The sequence below is a fragment of the Puma concolor genome, chromosome A1, assembly GCF_028749965.1.
Source record: "Puma concolor isolate L17-30 chromosome A1, mPumCon1.1.hap2, whole genome shotgun sequence".
Classification (NCBI taxonomy): domain Eukaryota; kingdom Metazoa; phylum Chordata; class Mammalia; order Carnivora; family Felidae; genus Puma; species Puma concolor.
The window spans coordinates 111,958,158-111,978,980 of record NC_141667.1 but is presented as its reverse complement, the minus strand read 5'-3'; the positions used below and the strand labels follow the sequence as shown (position 1 = coordinate 111,978,980).

General features: G+C 35.8%; 1 protein-coding gene across 4 annotated transcripts in view; it reads right to left on the bottom strand.

The window, feature by feature from the left end:
* ERCC8 (ERCC excision repair 8, CSA ubiquitin ligase complex subunit) overlaps positions 1-20,823 on the bottom strand; it is a 64,235-nt gene that overhangs the window by 24,002 nt on the left and 19,410 nt on the right. For 3 of the 4 annotated variants that reach the window (XM_025924389.2, XM_086700249.1, XM_086700257.1), the window contains 6 exons: positions 19,581-19,704; positions 8,813-8,894; positions 7,698-7,766; positions 6,453-6,519; positions 3,988-4,088; positions 2,084-2,208 (listed from right to left, as the gene is read on the bottom strand). In XM_025924389.2, coding sequence (XP_025780174.1) covers positions 2,084-2,208; positions 3,988-4,088; positions 6,453-6,519; positions 7,698-7,766; positions 8,813-8,894; positions 19,581-19,704 — 568 coding nt within the window. The remainder of the gene's footprint in view (positions 1-2,083; positions 2,209-3,987; positions 4,089-6,452; positions 6,520-7,697; positions 7,767-8,812; positions 8,895-19,580; positions 19,705-20,823) is intronic. The other variant, XM_086700244.1, reaches the window with a different exon arrangement.

The following is a 20,823-nucleotide window of genomic DNA, read 5'->3' as shown; positions in this document are numbered from 1 at the left end:
TCACTCAAAGGCTTTTAGTGGCTTTCTATTTCACCCAGAGAAAAAGCCTAAGCCCTTACAAAGGCCTGTAAGCCTATATCATCTGGTGCCTGTTTCTTCTGTTCCTCATCTCCTATTGTTCTCCTCCTTGCTTCCTCTATTTCAACACAAGAGCCTCTTAGATGTTCCCTGGGTATCCCAAGCATGCTTCTGCCTCACAGTCTTTGTATTTTCTTCCTTCCGCAGCCTGGATATCCTTTCCAGATATCTGATGGCGCATTCCTTCATCTCCTTCAGGCCAAATGTCATCATCTTCTGAGTGAGACATACTCTGACTGCCCTATGTAAAACTGCAACTCCAACCTCCCAATACTTTCTATGCTACTTGCCTTGCTTTGCTTTTCTTCATAGCACTTGCTACAGCTAAAATATATTTTATCCATCCACCTATTTATTGAGTGATGGTTAGATGTCTTTCTTCCTCTCCCCAGAATTAAAATTCCTTGAGGATAGGACTCTCCTATGTTTTGTCTGCTGCTGTATAATACTGCCTGGAAAAGAAGTACTTAATATTTATTAAACAAATGAATAAACTGAGAAAAGAAAGGTGTGGCCTGATTAGAAACATGGTACCAGTATAATGAATGGAAGATTTTAAATTAAACTTTGCGGGGCGCCTGGGTGGCGCAGTCGGTTAAGCGTCCGACTTCAGCCAGGTCACGATCTCGCGGTCCGTGAGTTCGAGCCCCGCGTCGGGCTCTGGGCTGATGGCTCAGAGCCTGGAGCCTGTTTCCGATTCTGTGTCTCCCTCTCTCTCTGCCCCTCCCCCGTTCATGCTCTGTCTCTCTCTGTCCCAAAAATAAATAAACGTTGAAAAAAAAAAATTTTATAAATTAAACTTTGCAATGCCTGAGTTTCTAGTCTGAGATATGATGCAGAAGCAGAAGTACTTCATAAAGCACATGAGAAATTAGCAATCTAGTGTAAACAATTTTGATCTTATAGTTAAATTATAATTTAGTAATAAAAGTGGTACTAAATTATAATTTAGTAATTCTCTGAAAGAGAATTAGTTAGAAAGGATGATTAAATAAAGAAATATGGAATGGGGCACCTGGCTGGCTCAGTTGGAAGAGCATGTGATTCTTGATCTTGGGGTCTTGAGTTTGAGCCCCATGTTGGGTGTAAAGATTACTTAAATTAATAAATGAAATTAAAAACAAAAAAAGAAAAGAAAACAATATGATTAATATCAATACCTACCTTAAAGCATTAGATAAATGCTTTAAAGTGTTTGGTAATTCATTGTTGCAATAGGAGTGGAACCTAGAGTCAAGCTCTGTTGTTTTTTAGCTGTTTTAACTCACACTAGTTATGTATCCATTTATGTCTCATTTTCTCATGTGTAAAATGGGAATTTTAACAGTAACTACTTTCATAATATTGATGTGATGATTAAATAAGACCCTATATGCTTCAGCACATATATTAAATGTTAATTTTTATTAGCACAGTATCTGACATATAAGCTCTTAATAAATATTACCTACTACTATTACCACCAAATTACAAACTTATTAGCTTATTCTGAAAGTTAATGAACCACAGGCATACCTGGTAAGACCCATAATATAAATTTTAAAAAACTATTAGAAATTAAATACCAAGTGAGAATCTAGGACATTTAAAATACATTTATTCTAATATTAAAGTACTATATGTTCTGGTACTATAATATTCATTTTAGGCTGTGTTTACAAGTCATATATAGTATAAAATTAGACTATTTAATCTTATAAGTTTAATTTATATCAATTGTTCTCAATCTTTTCTTCTCCAACATACCTGAGAGTTATGGCACACTCCCATTATGCACAGTGGCTCAGTAGAGCAGTAATTCTCCACTAAATGGGGAGAATGTGGTGGGAGGGTAGTAGGGTGGGTTGTCTTGTGTCATTAGTTCACGTAATGGAAAAATACAAAAAGAAAACTGTGATTCAGAGATAAGAAAAAAGTTAAATCTACAGAAGAACATTAAGTGTATGTCACAGATCCATTTTTTCAATTTGTATTCAAAAGGTTGGAGATACTTAAAATCTCTTACTAGTGTGTTTTCTCCATTGGAACTATTCCAGAGTCTCATTCGATTATCCGTACCAACAGTAAGGAGGTGAAGCCCATCACTTGTAAAACATAAGCCATTAACTTTCCCATTATGAGCAGTGTTTGCTGCAATGAAAAATACAATTCAGTTAATCAGTTCTTGTATTCAGGACACACGTAATGTTTCATGATACAGTTATTTAAACATATTAATATAGGACAACTCTCTGAATTGCTTAAAATATACAAGTTGATTATGTTTAAAATTATTCATCCCTGTGGATTATTTGAATACAATAAGCTATATAAATTAGAACCACAAAAATAGAGAAAAACAGGAAAACCAAAAAGGAAAATATATATTGCCAAATATAATTATATTGCCAAATATAATTTTTCTTTTTTTTTTTATTTAAAAAAAAATTTTTTTTTCAACGTTTATTTATTTTTGGGACAGAGAGAGACAGAGCATGAACGGGGGAGGGGCAGAGAGAGAGGGAGACACAGAATCGGAAACAGGCTCCAGGCTCCGAGCCATCAGCCCAGAGCCTGGCGCGGGGCTCGAACTCACGGACCGTGAGATCGTGACCTGGCTGAAGTCGGACGCTTAACCGACTGAGCCACCCAGGCGCCCCATAATTTTTCTTAAGAGAGTAAGTAAGCTGTGCTATCAAACTCAATTAAATGTATAGCCTGACATTAAAATTTTAAATTAAACACTTTTCAAATTTCTTTTATACTAATTCTATCTTTAATCTAAAAATCACTCCATGGACTATTAAAAATCAATAATACTAGTATTTACAATTAAAAATACTTTAAAAAAAATGTTTATTTTTGAGAGAGAGAGAAAGAGAGAGCGCAAACAGGGAGGGCAGAGAGAGAGAGACACAGAATCCAAAGCAGGCTCCAGGCTGTGAGCTGTCAGCACAGAGCCCAACATGGGGCTCAAACTCATGAGGGGTGAAATCATGACCTGAGCCAAAGTGGGACATTCAACTGACTGCATGACCTAGGCATCCCCGAGTTTTTTTTTTAATGTTTATTTATTTTTGAGAGAGAGAGAGAAAGAGAGAGCACGAGCAGGGGAGGAGCAGAGAGAGAGGGAGACACAGAATCCAAAGCAGGCTCCAGGCTCTGAGTTGTCAGTACACAGCCTGATGTAGGGCTTGAACTCATGAACCATGAGATCATGAACTGAGCCAAAGTCGGACGCTTAACCGATTGAGCCACCCAGGTGCCCCTAAAAAAACAAAAAACTTTAATAGGGAAAGAATACCTCTTCTAGTTTCAACCAAAATTTGCATTGCTGTCAAAATGACCAACTTTGAGAAAGCATAATTCTCAATAGCTTAATTTAATTACAAAGATTATTAAAACAATCATAAAATTGTATATAGTTCATTCTAAGATTTTTCTAGTCTGGAACTAATTCTGAATCAGAATTTTATCCCATAAAGATATTAAATTCTATCATAAAAATGCAACTGAGGCACTTTGTCACCTGGATAGCAGCTGACACATTTAACACAACTTGCACATTTTATTTTCATACAACAGTCCCAAAATGTTACTATTCCTTCAATTTACTATAGCTTCCTAAGGGGCACTGAATTTGTATTAGCTGACCTCACTGGAGGAAAAAAACAAAAGTAACTAATTCAGAAAAGTTTCTGCATTTGAAAATTTAGGAGATGAAATGTCCTGCTTCTTTGTATCTTGAAGAAAAACAATCGTGATTTAGTTATGTACATTTAGAAATTGATTTACTATGAATGACTTTTGACTTTTTCTAAATCATAAGATTTATAATTTGTCAAGAGACATTAATTAGTTTCAATTCAAAATTTTCAATATAAACATACTATCATTGGCATGTTTCTATATTGATGTATTCTTCATTACCTGATTCAACAGCTTGTGACTTTTTTCCATTATGCTGATCAAGAGTAAATAAACATCCTGATGCTCTCCTGACATCCCATAATTTTACTCTGCTGTCAGCACTAAGAAGAAATAAATGTTACACTGACATATACAGGTAGGACAGTGACTACTCTTGCACCTAACTTTTCCAGTATTATGGCACACAGAAGTCTCAGTATATCAGTGCAAATATATTTGTATATTTGGGTTGTTGTATTTTGCCTTTTCATCTAATATTCAAAGTCAATAGTAGCAAAAGGCAGTGGAAAACATAGCAAAAAAAAAAAAAAAAGGGGGGTAACCTTTTTTACATCACAAGGACTGAATTCTGCTGGTTTTTATGACCATGTTCCTCCTCCAAAACTGGACAGCTTTGAAGCTGGTTCCTTAGCAAGTTTGTTACTAAATCTTTTCTACTGTTTGTTATTCAAATGTTTTCTGACAATCAAGCAGGTAACTAATTTTACTTTTGTTTAAGAATTCATTTGGCATGAATCTGGTGTTTCCTTTTTTATGAAAAAATTAAGGTGGATAATGACAATATATTTATGTTTGGTTTCGTATACGCAAATCTATCTTTGCCACATATTCAAGAACTAAATTTAATGTCTCTTAGATATCAGACCCTTGTATTTATCTCAAGTAAGTGAAAAGAAGAAAGGCAAAATACCATGATCACACATCAATTTCAGCTTCTTTTAAAGATCTGTATTTTTTTTTTAAGTTTATTTATTTATTTTGAGAGACAGAGTTCGTAGGCAGGGGAGGGGGGAGGAGAGACAGACAGACAGACAGACAATCCCATGCAGGCTCTGCACTGTCAGTGTGGAGCCCAATACAGGACCTGAACTCACAAACTGAGAGATCATGACCTGAGCCGACATCAAGAATCGAACTCTCAACCAACTGAGTCACCCAGGTGCCCCATCAATTTCAGCTTCTAAACTACACCTAAAGAAAATATAAATTAGTTTAACTGATGCTATCATGTTCTCAAAAGAGACCTCAACAATATTCTAATCCATTGGGTTTATCCAAGCCCCTTTAATTAGAAAAAGCAACACAATGAATTTTATAGGGGTATTTGAGTGGCTCAATCAGTTAGGTATCCAACTCTTGATTTCAGTTCAGCTCATGATCTCATGGTTCATGGATCGAACCCCAAATTGGGCTCTGAGCTAATAGCACGGAGCCTGCTTGGGATTCTCTTTCTCTCTGTCTCTCAAAATAAATAAATACACTTAAAAAAAACCCTCAGTGCATTTTTAAAGCCTATTTATAACTTACAAATCTTTTTTTTTTTACATAGATACAAGGCTTAAATCTTCCTATAATCTTGATTCTTTTCACAGATCACCATCAAACCTAGCTGATTAGAATAGCAAGGAAAAAGCTAGCATTTCCCATTTTCAAAATGGTTTTCTTTCTTTCCAGCTGGAGAAGGTCTGCAATGGGATGAGTCTGAGGATTTAAGCATTTTCTGAAACAGATAAGATTTGGACATATCTGGTTCCTAACGCCGATTACTAGGTCCATTCTCATACTGATTCAAATTCCTGGTGTACTCTGAGAATTGAAAGCCTCTTTCTTAGCTTCCCTATGAGTTGAGGAAAACCAAACTAGGCATAAACAACAGAAATCCACCTTAGTATGGACCCACAACCAGCACCTAGCCCCCCACCTTCATACCTCATTAGCCAGTCTTCTTACAGCTACATCCTACACTTGTTCTACTTCAGAAAGCACAGATTTCTTTTTTTTTAATTTTCTTTTAACATTTATTTATTTTTGAGACACACACACACACACACACACACAGAGGGTGAGCAGGGGACGGGCAGAGAGAAATGGAGACACAGAATCTGAAGCAGGATCCAGGTTCCAAGCTGGGGCTTGAACTCACAAACCATGAGTTCATGATCTGATTCAAAGTCAGATGCTTAACCAACTGAGCCACCCGGGTGCCCCCAGAAAGCACAGATTTCAATATCACATTCTGCAAACTATTAACAGAAGCTTCTCCGGGGACTAAAGTGCTTGGTATAGGGTAGGCAGTTATTAAATATTAGCAAATTGAATCAACAAATAAATGTTGAATCAGATTCAAAATAATTCTGTATTAAAGGAAATGAATAGAAATGCTATTATTTTTAAATTAATAGTCTTATACTTTTGTAGAAAAAAATGACATAACACAGTTGTTTTATAGGTAATACTAGTAAATTTGCATTGCTACAGAGAGTCTCTTGTTTCCTCTGACTTAAAAGGTGAGCACCTTCAAGATAGACAGTGATGCAAAGGAAGATTTCTTATGGTGATATGACATAAAAATTCAATTATTTTAAGGACCTAATTAACAAATAAATACGCATCTCATATAAATAGTGTTCTCAAAATTCTTATCATTAATTTTGAACTTTGAAACCAAATAATTTGCATGTTACCTTGCAGTTGCCAAGATATATTCACAACGTGGCGACCAAGAAACTGCCAATATTTCTTGTCTGTGACCTGCAAATACAATCGTATGAAAAGTCCTGTAAAATACTTGAAAAATCAAAAGATACACTGTAATTTAAATATGTCTGATTTTGAAGAAAGTAAAGACTATTAAAAATAAATTGATATGATCATCACTTTTTCACATTTATAATAATCCGTTTAAATATTAACATGAAGTCTGTGGGGGCATTTCTCACACATAGTATCTTATTATAAATGGCTGGGTTTTGCATTGGAAAGGTCAGAGCAAGTGAGTATTTCTTTTTTAATACAGCTGTTAGATTAGAAAGTAAATGCATTAATAAATGATAGATCTCAAGCTCATTTACTTTTATCTACAACAAAAAAACACTGCAACAAACCACTCAAGATAAACATTCTAGAGAATAAAAATGGTTTCTAACTTTTCAGAAAGTTGTAATAGAAAAAGTTTTCTAAATTCATGATTGTAAAAAGCATTTATGTAAAAAATTTTTTCTAGAAAGCACAGGTGATAAGTTCATAGGATAACTTCAGCATTTTAATTCACTTTTGCCTAAACGAACTATTCAAACTAGGTATTTTCATCTACCTTACATTATTAGAAATTCATTATAAATGTAAAACAAATGCTATCCATCTCACCAAGTTCTCTGGATATATTATGTGCTTCTAGAGATAAATAAAAAAATATATATCTGAGTTACATCCCATCTTTTCATTGTTTAGAATCAGATGGTCTAATGCTGATAAAAGTAGGAAAAATATTTAAATTAATATATCTTAACCAAAATGATTATTATACTGCCTTTTTCTAAAATAGTTGCAATGAGGGGGAAAAAGTACCTAAATATTAGGAATATTTAGTTAGCCAGAACAATATTAAACAATGCTCTTAACACAAATGTACCAATATAAGTTTCATAAATATATATATTTTTTAAATGTAGAAATAAGACAAGGTTTTCAGCCAGACTTTCCATATCCTCTGAGCTTACCCTATGGCCATTGTTTATATAAATGTCTCCTCAATAGTTCAGTTTTATAAGAATAATGCACAGAAGGATCTTTATCTCCTTGTTGACTTTTAACAACTAGCACAAAATACATCAGTCATGTCAACCACAAAGAATACATTGTTAGTAATGTTTCTTTTTATTGAATGGTTTACTCAAAGTAGTTGTTGTTTCAAATTAAAAAAAAAATACCCTGTAAAATGTGGGAACAGGATCCAGACTTTAAGTCACAAAGTTGTACTTTGGGCCCTCTAGTACCAACTGTAAAAACAAAAACAAAAATGGTTTAAGATAATTTTATTATAAATCATCACCAAAAGGAAATAAGAAACTACCGTAATGAATCATGACATTTTCACTGCATCCATGTAGAAATCTAAAAAAAGTATGCGAAAGATATACTTCAAATCATTTTTAATGCTTATAATTAGAAAATTTAATTGCAGTTATACCTTAGTACAAGGAGAACCCTATTATTGTGTTATTTTTTAACATTTAATTTTGAAGTAATTATAGATTCAAGGGAAGTTGCAAAGATAGTACAGAAAGACCCTGTGTACCTATCACCCTTGTTGTTCCAATGGTTGTTATACGAGGTAAAACTATACTACAGTATCAAAACCAGGAAATTTGTATTGCTGCAATGTGTATGTATGTATAATCCTAGGCTATTGTATAATATCAAGTTATTTTTTTAATACCTTAGTTTTTCCATAGTAATGATATGCTTCCAATCAGAAACTCTGGACACAGACTGAGTGGACCTCAAAGACAAGTTAGTGTCCAACTGTTCTTCACAGATGAAACAGCTAACTGGCATCTTGAGGTGAAGATGTTCATGCAATGCCACACAAATAACAGAATCACAGGGACCTGGTATCTGATACCAGAAAAACATTTTTTCTTTCTCACACATGAGAATTCTTGTTGCATGTGCTTTCATAAAAATTGAAGTTTAATTTTAATAACAGTCTTAGAGTAAAGGAATAATTTCCATTTTTGCACTGTGTTGAATTTAAAAAGTTGCCAAAATTTGGTCATGTACAATCTTTGAAGCTTTGGTGGGTGAAAAGTAACTCCATAGGGAATAGAAATGTGCTTTCTTAATCTTTGAATCCTAGCCACTAGCACAGTGCCCAACTTACACAATAACTGTAAAACTGAATGTAAAAATGGCATATACTTAAGCTTTTTTCTTTTTTTAAAGAACTGTGATATTCACCTGGGTTAAAATGTCAAATCAGAAGTAGGTATTAAAAGGGAGCAAGTTTCAATACGTTGAAAAGCAAAAAAGGACAGGTACAAACCTGCTACCAAACAGTGCTTGGTGGCAACTGGAGACATATGATGACTATAAACTGTTTCTTCAAAATTAAATATATCTGCAGTCTGATAATCAAAAGACATTTAAAAAGTGTAAGTTTCTAATTATAATCACAAAAGCAGTTAACTTTCTATTTACTTATTCCCAGATTATCAGTAATTTTTAAATGACTGTTAGCAATTTATTTGACTTAAAACATAAGAATTTTTTAAGTAAAAAACCTATTAATTTAATTTAATTTAATTTTATTATTATTCTTTTTAATGTTTATTTATTTTTGAGACACAGAGAGACACAGCATGAGCAGGGAAGGGGCAGAGAGAGAGGGAGACACAGAATGTGAAGCAGGCTCCAGGCTCTGAGCTGTCAGCACGGAGCCCGACGCGGGGCTTGAACTCACGAACTGTGAGATCATGACCTGAGCCGAAGTCAGACGCTTAACCGACTGAGCCACCCAGGCGCCCCAAAACCTCTTAATTTTAAATCCTTTGTTATTTATAACACTCTTGTCCCTTTAGTGAGAAAAATACTTTTTTGCTAATAAATTCCAGACATTACGAAGACACAACCAATGGCTCACCATCTTCTCCACTCCATTCAGGGATTCTTCTCCACTCTATTCAGGGAAACTTCATAATATGTACACAGGTCATCTAGCCAGTATTCTGCCTCTCAGTCCCACACCCCAGACACCCTCATCACCTAGATTTGTTCTTCCTTTGAAATCATACATTTCATGTATGTTACGCGTGACCACAATCTTCCATCATTTTCAGCTTTATTTTTCCCAACTACTTCTAAGACACCGAAATAAAACCCAGAACTCCTATCAGTTCCTCTTGACTTTGCTTTTTTTCCCCTTCTTTAGCTTGGATTCCAAGGTTCAATTCTTCAACTGCCAATATCTTCAACTTCAAACCTGGATGACTCCAAATGTTTGCCTTCTCTGAACCTATATCCAGGACAATCTACACCAGAGGTCAGCAAACTTCTGTAATCAGCAGACTGTAGTATATATTTTAGGGTTTAAGAACTACTACTCATTTCTGTCACTGTAGTGTCAAAGCGGCCACAGACAACAAATATGTGTTGCAATAATGCTTTATTTTACAAAAAGAGGCCATGAGCCCAGATCTGGCCTATGGGCTACTTAGTAAGCTGACCTCTGCTCTACCCAAGAGAAAAGAATCTTTCAGTATGGCAAACTGGCATCACTATAAAAGATCATTCATCTCAACTGGGCTTTCAGCATTGACTGCCAGTCCTATCATATTATAATACTATTCCCTGCAATATTCATAGCTCTTTCAAACTTCTCCATTCTCCACAAACATGGCCACTCGATCGACTGTAACCAGCAATCTGACCTTTTATTACAAAGAGAAAACAGGAAGTCATTCAATGAGAATTCTCTTAGTGTCTTATCAACAAACCTACAAACACATTTGCTTCCATCTATCCTTTTTCCTTCTTCATTCCTGTTATCATGGAAAAATCATCCTTTCTTATATTTAAAGTTACTATCCCCACCTGTGCTTAGATCCCCCTCACCGCTGTCAGAAATCTCGCTCTATACATAATATCCTCTATCTCCAAGATATCTATAAACTCTCCCTTCCTACTGGCTCATTCTCATCAGCATTTTAAAATATTCATGATTTGGGGTGCTTGGGTGGCTCAGGCAGTTAAGTGTCCAATTTCGGCTCAGGTCATGATCTCATGGTTAGTGAGTTTGAACCCCACATCGGGCTCTGTGCTGACAGCTTAGAGCCTGGAGCCTGCTTCAGATTCTGTGTCTCCCTCTCTCTCTCTCTGCCCTTTACCTGCTCGTACTCTGTCTCTTTCTCTCAAAAACAAATTAAAATATTTTAAAATAAATAAATAAAAATGTTCATGATTCTTTTTTTATATATATAAAATGTTTAAATGTTTATTTTTGGGAGACAGAGAGGGAGAGAGAAGAAGGGAGGGAAAGAGCGGAGGAGGGGCACAGAGAGAGGGGTCACGGAGGAACGGAAGCAGGCTCCATGCTGACAGCAGAGAGCCCAATGCAGGGCTTGAACTCACAAACTAATCGATCACGACCTGAGCTGAAGTACGATGTTCAACTAATCGAGCCACCCAGGCGCCCCCATGATTCTTTCATCTTAAGAGTAAAACAAAAACCTTTCATTCTATATTCCTCCTAATTAATCTTTCTTCTTCAAATCCAAATTTTGGCCATCTTTGACTTCCTATCTCCCACATATTTCTCAACTCAGCACAATCTTATTTTTATCTATACTACTCCAATTCACACTACTCTTCCAGTATCACTGATACCTGCTGTCATCAAGCATAGTCTTCACCTTACCTAACCTGTTGGTATTACGAAACACAGCTGGATACTGCATTTTCCTTAAAACAATCTCTTCTGCAGGCTTCCATGATACAACATACTCCTGATTTTCCTCTTACACTCTCTGGCCACTCCTCTTCATTGTCTTTTGCAGGCTTTTTTTTGTTCCTTTTCCTGTCTTATTAATCTTGTCTTCCTCATGGTTTTGTTCTATGTATTCTTCTCTTCAACTGCCACTTATATGGTATTTTCAGTGCAGACTACCTTCCTAAATAGCAGGAATCTATTTAGGATTATTTTCATTTGGATTTCCTGTGAATCCTTCAAATTTAACAAATCTAAAATTTAACTCAACACCCACCTAAACCTTTCTTTATCTTAGTAAATGACAATATAATCTACCCAACTGCCCAAGTTAGTGAACTTGAGGATCATTCTTTTTTTAAATAACAGCTTTATTGAGCTATAATTGACATACCACACAATTCATTCAAAGTATGTACTTGAGCAGTCTTTAGTATATTCACAGAGTTGTGCAATCATCACCAAAATCAATTTTAGAGTATTTTTATCACCCCAAAAAGAAACCCAATTCCCATTAGCAGGCACTCCCCATTTCTCCCTACCCTCTGCTCTAGAAAACCACTAATCTACTTTCTGTCTCTATAGATTAGCCTATTTCTTGACATTTCATAGAGATGGAATTATACAATATGTGGTCTTTTGCAGTTTTTCATTTAATGTAATGTTTTCTTTTGTCTTCCTTTTTCATTTCCTTTAGCATAATGTTTTCTTTTTTCTCTTTCCATTTCATTTACCATGATGTTTTTAAGGTTCATCCACACTGCAGCATGTATCAGTACTTCACTTCTTTTTATTGCTGAATAATATTCTAGTTTATGGCTATCTGCTAATCAGTTCATGAACATTTCATTTATTTCCACTTTTTGGATATTTTGAACACAAACTCATTGTTCATGAGTTCGAGCCCTGCATTGGGCTCTGCACTAACAGCTCAGAGCCTGGACCCTGCTTCACATTCTGTGTCTGCCTTGCTCCATACCCCTCTCCTGCTTGTATTCTCTCTCTCTCTCTCTCAAAAATAAGTAAATAAACATTAAATGTTTTTAATGAATAAGATTCTTGAATATATTCAACAGTATTTATTCAACTGTTACATGTTTGAACTAGGCATTCAACTGGCATGCAAAATAAACACTGTCCCTGCCCTATTGCAAGGAGCTTCAGTTTATCAAGAAAAACAAATGATTAAACAAGAAATAACAGTAAAGTCCAAAAGGAACTATAACAATGAAAGTGTACAGTGTTTTAGCAGGGCCACATAACCTATAGAGAATTCACAGAAGTCTTTCCAGAGCCAGTGATGCTCTGGCTTTTCACTGAGATGAAAGTTGATGAATAGAAATTGGCCAAGTCCAAAGAAGGAGGATGAGACTTCTAGTCGAGGGAACAGCATGAAGAAACTCTTTCGGGTAACAGTAAACATGACATTTTAAAAACCGAAAGATGCTAAGTATGACTAGAGTGCCAAAGAACAGTGGCCAGAGATAAAGCCAGAAAGGTAGGCAGTGTATGTATCATGAGGGACTGAGGGACCTTATAAATATTAAGTAGGCTGAGGGGCGCCTGGGTGGCGCAGTCGGTTGAGCGTCCGACTTCAGCCAGGTCACGATCTCGCGGTCCGTGAGTTCGAGCCCCGCGTCGGGCTCTGGGCTGACGGCTCAGAGCCTGGAGCCTGTTTCCGATTCTGTGTCTCCCTCTCTCTCTGCCCCTCCCCCGTTCATGCTCTGTCTCTCTCTGTCCCAAAAAGAAATAAACGTTGAAAAAAAAAAAATTAAAAAAAAAAAAATATTAAGTAGGCTGAATATTTTCTAGGAAAAAGTAAGCTTTTAAAGCAATGGCAAAAAACAAAAAATGAAAACATCAAATTGGCATTTTAGATATGCTGCCAATGGTTAGAAGGTGGCCAAGAGGAGGGTAAAGAGACCAGGTAGGAAGTTGCAGTAATCCAGCACAAGTCAGCAGATCCTGGCTTGACTAGAGTAATGGCAATGGGGTAAATAGATATGAGAGGTTATTTACAGAGAATTGACAGAAATTGCAAGTTGATTAGCTATCAGGACTAGTGAAAAATCAAGAATGGCATCCAGGGAAATGCAAATAAAAACCACAATGAAATAACCATTTCGTTCGTATTAGAATTGCTGAAATCATGGCAGACAATAAGTGTTGAGTAGGATGCAGATAAACTGGAACCCTCATAAATTATGGGTGGGAATGTAAAATGTTTTGGAAAACAGTTTCTCAAGGGTTAAGCATAGACTTAGCATATGAGCCAGCAATTCCACTCTGTGGAAAACATAACTCCACACAAAACTTGCGCATTATGAACATTTATTTGTAGTGGCACTCCAGAATTTTATTCATTTTTAAAGAACATGGCTTGGATACTGACATCTGTATTTTCTGATTTATGTTCCATTATGCAAAATTCTAAGAAAACTCAGAACGAGAAAAAGTTGTACTCTATCCTAAAGTGTTATAGCGAAGACTGTAGAAAAGATATCCCTTTAAGCCATATCATATGCTCAAGCTAGAAAATACACTTATGGAAAACTCAGATGAAGTAAAGGTATGATAGATATGTAATTAGTGACAGGGACAGAGAATGTGGAGGACAGTATCACACCTTCTTTATCTTTCTTTGTACCAAGGAAGAAATTATTTGTATAAGAATTTATTTCTTATTGGATACTTTCAAAGTTCTTGTTAATAAAATGCTTTGTCTATTTCAGACAGAATTATGAATGCATGAAATACTATTTTGAGTTGGCAAAAACATTTACGTTCTAAAGAAGTCAATGTTAATGAAAGAAAATGCAAACGTATGGCTTATTAATTTTAAAACAATACTGTTAACTGAAGTGTAACAAACATACAAAAAGGTCTACAGATCATAAGTGTACAGTTCAATGAATTTTCCCAAAGTAACCACCACCTGCATTATAAGATAGAATATTATGAACATTACATACTAGCACCCCTAGAAGGCTCTCTAGACCCCCTTTCAACCCTCAACAAGAAAGACAATCACCATACAGACCTCTATTAATCTAGATTAGTTTTGTCTATTTTTGAATAGGAGTTATATATTAGGCACTCTTTTGTGTCTGGTTATTTTGTCCAATGTTATATAAAATTCATACATTTTGTTGATAAAGAAGTGAGTGTACCCTTGTCAATGCTGGACAGTATTCCAGTGTAAAATTTGACAGATTTCATTGGACTGTTACTGGACATTTGGGTTATTTCCAGTTTTTGGTTATCATGAACAGTGCTGCTATGCGCAATCTTATAAATGTCCCTTGGTGAACATACGTATGCATTTACATACTCAAAAGTGTATCTTTAGGGTAACAAGATATCCACATATTTGGCTTCAGTTGATAACAAATATGTGTACCAATTGTAATCTCATCAGCAATAGATACACTTGTCATTGTTATCAGATCCTTTAATTTTAGCCATTCTGCAGGGCATAAAGAGGTATCTCATTGTGGATTTACTTAAAATATCCAGGTGCTCAATTAATAAAGAGAAATGCATTTATTTATTGGCTATTTAGATACACTCTTATTTGAAGTGTCTATTCTAATGTTTTGCATGTGTCAGATATATCATCTCCCACTCCATGGTTTACTTCTTTACTCTTAATGTTTTTTGATCAGTAGAGCTTCCTAATCTTAATGTAGGTGATTTTATCAATTTATCTCTTTTTGGTTTAAACTTTGTTTTTATCTATCTTGAGTCATGAAGATATTTTCCTATAAGCTTTATTATTATTATTTTTATTTTTACACCTGTCATCTACCTAAAATTGGTAGATTTCTTTTCTGTCTGGTGTGGGGTAAGGGTCAAGATTAGTTTTTTTATAGATACCTGGTTGATCCAGCACAATTTATGGAAAAGACCATCATCTTCACAATGCACTGTAGTGTTACCTGTGTCATAAATCAAATGACTGTATATGTGTGGGTGTGTTTCTTGATTATCCTGTTTCACTGTTTTGTTTTTCACTTGTACTGATCTCACATCAACTTAATTAGTGTAATTAATTTACAGTAAGTCTTAGCTGGTCACCTTCCATAAAAGAATCTGAAAATTTTGATTACAAGTGCATTGATTCTATAGATTCTTGGTAAAACTGGTACGTTTACAATATTGAGCCTTCTAATTCTTTTTTTTTTTAATGTTTATTATTTTTGAAAGAGAAAGAGAGCAAGCAGGGGAGGGGCAGAGAAAGATTCCCAAGCAGGCTCCATGCTGTCAGCACAGACCCCGAAGCACGCTTGAACTCATGAACCACAAGATTATGACCTGAGCCAAAATCAAGAGTCAGACACTTCACCAAATGAGCTATCCTGGGACCTCTGTGGCTTCAAATTCTTCAATATGGCATATCCCACCATTTATTTAAATCTTAATTTCTGTCACTAATATTCTCCAGTGTTCTGTGTGGTGTTGAGTGGTCTTGAACACTTTTCAATTTTTTACTAGGTATATGATTTTTGATGCAATGGTCAATAATAATACTTTTGAAATTTCCTAATTCTTTGTGCCTAAAATTCAGAAATACAACCAACCTTGTATCCAGCAGCTTTGACAAATTTACTCATATTAATTTTAGTAATTGGCTAGAGATTCTTTTGGATTTTCTATGCTCATAATCGTGTCATCTATGAATGACAGTTCAAATGCCTTTTATTTCTTTCCTTTGCCTTATTGTATTGCCTAGGACTTCCAGTATAATATTGGACGCAGGAGATAATAGAGATAACTCAAAGGAAAAGCTTTCAATAACTTACCAACAAATAAAATGTTTGCCATAGGTGTGTTTTTTTAAAAGTAGATACCCTTTACCAAATTAAGGAATTTGTAAGTTAAGAATTTTTAAAGAATCAGGTGTATTGACTTTTATTACAAAGTATGATTTTTTTCCTCAACAAACTAAATATAGAGGCAAAGTACCTCAACATAGCAAAGAATACACACACACACACACACACACACACACACACACCAAGCCCACAAGCTAACATTAAGCTCACAATGAAAAGCTAAAAGTTTTCCTTCTAACATCAGGAACAAGAAAAGGATGCCCAATCTCACCACTTTTATTCAACATAGTATTAGAAGTCCTAGCCAGGGTAATGAAACAAGAAAACTAAGCAAAGAGAGGTGCGTGGGTGACAGAGGTGGTTGAGCATCCAATTCTTGATTTCAGCTCCGGTCATGATCTCATGGTTTGTGGGATCAAGCACAGAGACTGTTTGGGATTCTCTCCCCGCCCTCCCCCCGCCACCCCCCCCCCCCCCCCGCTTTCTGCCTCTCCCTCTCTTGCATGTGTGCACACATGCATCCTCTTTCTCTCTCAAAATAAATTAAAAAAAAATTTTTTTTTTAAAAAAAAATTTTTTTTTTCAACGTTTTTTTATTTATTTTTGGGACAGAGAGAGACAGAGCATGAACAGGGGAGGGGCAGAGAGAGAGGGAGACACAGAATCGGAAACAGGCTCCAGGCTCCGAGCCATCAGCCCAGAGCCTGACGCGGGGCTCGAACTCACGGACCGCGAAATCGTGACCTGGCTGAAGTCGGACGCTTAACCGACTGCGCCACCCAGGCGCCCCAAAAAAATTTTTAAAAAAAGAAAAAAACACAGAAATTAGAAAGGAAGTTTTAAACTGTCTCTATTTGTAGATGACATGATAATATGTATAGAAAATCCCAAAGAGTCCATTAAGAAATTTTTGAACTAATAAGCAAATTCAGTAAAGTTTCAGGATATATAATCAATATACAAAAACCTGTCATGTTTCTATACAGCAGTAATGAACTATCAGAAAAAGAGATTAAAATAATTCCATTTACATCTGCATCAAAAAGAATAGAATACCTAGAGATAAATTTAACCAAAAGATACATATACTATAAACTATAAGATATTGATGAAAGAAACTGAAGACACAAATAAATGAAAGGATATTCCATGCTCACGGGTTGGAAGAAATAACATTGTTAAAACGTCTATACTACCCAAAGTAATCTGCAGATTAAGTAGAGGTGCTATCAAAATTCCAAGAGCATTTTTACAGAAATAGAAAAAAAATGCTAAAATTTGTATGGAACCATAAAACCCCAAATAGCTAAAGCAATCTTGAAAAAGAAGAAAAAAAGCTATAGGTATCATACTTCCTGATTTCAAACTATTTTACAAAGCTTCAGTAATCAAAACAGTATAGTATTGGCATAAAAACAGACACATTGATCAAGAGAACAGAATAGATAGCCCAGAAATAAACCCATGCATATATGGTCAATTAATTTATAACACGGAGCCAAGAACCTAAAATGCAGAAATGATAATCTCTTCAGGAAATGGTACTGAGAAAACTAGACAGTAACAGGCCCAAGAATAAAACTGGACCACTTTCTTATACCATACACAAAAATAAACTCAAAATAGATTAAAGACTTGAATATAAGACCTGAAACCATAAAACTCCTACAGGAAAACAAAGGCAGTAAGCTCCTTGACATTAATCTTTGGGAGATGATCTTTTGGATTTGACTCCAAAACCAAAGGTGACAAAAGCAAAAATAAGCAGGTGTAACTACACGTCAAACAAAAAATCTTCTGTGCAGCAAAGGAAACCATCAACAGGACAAAAAGGCAACCTTCTGAATGAGAAAAGATTTGCAAATCATGTATCTGATTTAAAAATGGGCGGAGGAAGTGAATAGGCATTTTTCCACAGAAGACATACAAATAGCCAACAGGTACATGAAAAAGTGCTCAATATAATTAATCATCAGGGAAATGCAAATCAAAACCACAGTAAGCTATCACCTCAAACTTGTTAGAATGGCTAATATCAAAAAGATAAGAGATAACAAAGGCTAGTGAGGATGTGGAGAAAAGAGAACCCTTATGCACTGCTGGTGGGAATGTCAATTGGAGCAGCCACTGTGGAAAACAGTATGGAGGTTTCTCAAAAAATAAAAAACAGAACTACCCTATGATCCAGCAATTCCACTTCTAGGTATATACCTGAGGGAAACAAAATCACTATCTTGAAGAGACATCTTCATCCCCATGTTCATTGCACTATTATTTTATTTATGTATGTATGTATTTAATACTTATTACAGCCAAGTCATGGAAACAACCTAAGTGTCCATCTGTGTATGGAGGGATAAAGAATATGTGGTATTTTTATACAAGGGAATATTATTCAGCCACAAGAAAGGAGGAAGTCTAACCATTTATGGCAAACAACATGGAAAGACACAGAGGGAATTATGCTAAATGAAACAAGTTAGAGAATGACAATTACTGTATGCTATCACTAATATGTGAAATCTACAAAAGCTGAACTCACAGAAATAGAAACAAGTGGTGGTTACCAAGGTGGGGAGGGGAGCAAAATGTGGAGATATGGGTAAAAGGTACAAACTTTAGACAATTAAGAAAAGAAAAAGTTGCTCAGGGAAAGAGATTTGAGGCAGGGAATATAACACTATCAAGATGTGATCAGAAGACAAAAGATCAATTTAGAGATAGCAAATAATTTAGGCTATAAAGAGGGAGAAGCTAAGGTTAAGGGAGTAGGGGTTGAGGTTAGGGAGAACTTAGAGTACCAGGCCGAATTTAGCCAAGGGAAATCCCTTGTGGGTTTGGGTAAAGACATAATGAAACCACATTATAATAAGGCTAATTTTGGGGTAGAGCTTACCATGGTAAATATGGGAAGCAATGTAATGCATTGGGAGTTCTGAGTAGTAGTCTAGATGTACAGCGTTGTTGAGAGAAATAGAAAAGAAAATATGAGAGAGCTTGAAGGAAGAATTGCTAAGATTTGAAGAGTACATGGATGTGAGGAGTGATCATGTTCAGTATGAACATGTTATATTTGAGGAGATTACCCCACATTCAAGTAAGAGAGGTTCAGTAGACAGAGAAACATAGGACTAGAGCTTAGGGAAAAGATTAGCACAAGAAATACAAATTTAATCAAATATCACAAAAACCTATTTTTTATTGTCTACCATTATTTAGTGTCTATCTTTACTAAGCAATATTAGTAACTTTCTTTTCCTTTAAGGTTTTAGGTCAATAGAAGATAAACCCAATTTTCTTCCTTAGATCACTAAACAATAGTTTTCAAATAATGAAGATGATAATAATAGTTCATGTTTTTTGCTAACCACTCTTCTGGGTATCTTACATATATCAATGTATTTACAACCATTCTATAAAGTAAAATCACTACCCCCATTTACAGATTTTCCTTCAACCTATTGAGCTAATTAGAAAGGTTTTAATATACTCACTTGTAAGGTATTTGTATCCCACACTTTCAGAGTTTTATCAAATGAGCTTGATGTGAACATGCCAGTGTCATGAGGATACCACTGTACAGTCTCCACACTGTATTTGTGAACATCAGGATGGTTTCTACAAAATAGCAATTAAACTTTAGGAATACTTGACTTATGTGAGTTTCAAAACTGATACTACATTAACAAGTAGCAGTCTCAAGTAGGACAATATGAATGGCCACGCCTATATCACAGGTCTACATCCCAGCTGTCCAAAGAAGGACAATGTCCAGGCACTTCTACTTTCAGCCTTCTCTAGTGTATTGCGGAGGCCTGCTTCCCACTAAGGTTTATAAAATGGAGAACTTCCTATTTCTGTACTTGAACCTAGAGGAATTAGCTACACTGGACCTCTTCCTGGAGGGGGCAGTGATTTTTCCTTACTGGAAGAGATACCTATTCTGGTTTTGGATTTGCTTTTCTCAAATACCGCTTTATTAGTACTATGATTCTTAGATTTTTTTTTTTTTCAACGTTTATTTATTTTTGGGACAGAGAGAGACAGAGCATGAACGGGCGAGGGGCAGAGAGAGAGGGAGACACAGAATCGGAAACAGGCTCCAGGCTCTGAGCCATCAGCCCAGAGCCCGACGCGGGGCTCGAACTCACGGACCGTGAGATCGTGACCTGGTTGAAGTCGGACGCTCAACCGACTGCGCCACCCAGGCGCCCCAGTACTATGATTCTTAGAACTGTTGAATGCCTCACATAGATCCACAGTATCTCACACAATATTGATTCTGATCAAGTAACTTACTCAATGACATAATGCAATTCGTAGATGTCCACGGCACCATTCTTTTGTAACCTATCAGCCATAGAAGCATGATCTGTTGAAGACTTAGGTTATGATATCAGCTACAATACAACATCTTTTGAGGGTGATATACTAAAGGATGCAGTATGTATTCTGAACCGGTGATCAATACGGTATATGTGTCACTTTACTAAACCTAAATTCACACAAACTGGCCGTGAAGCAACACTTACCAGACAATGATGGAAATTTGAACTCCAAGTAGGTATTAAAACCTGGAATTACTGTGTGAGATACCAGTATCATGGCTACATTTATAGACTTTAATTTTTAGAGATATAAACAATTATGAATGAGGGGTGCCTGGGTTGCTCAGTCGGTTGAGAGTCTGATTTCAGCTCAGGTCATAATCTCGCAGTTTGTGAGTTCGAGCCCCGC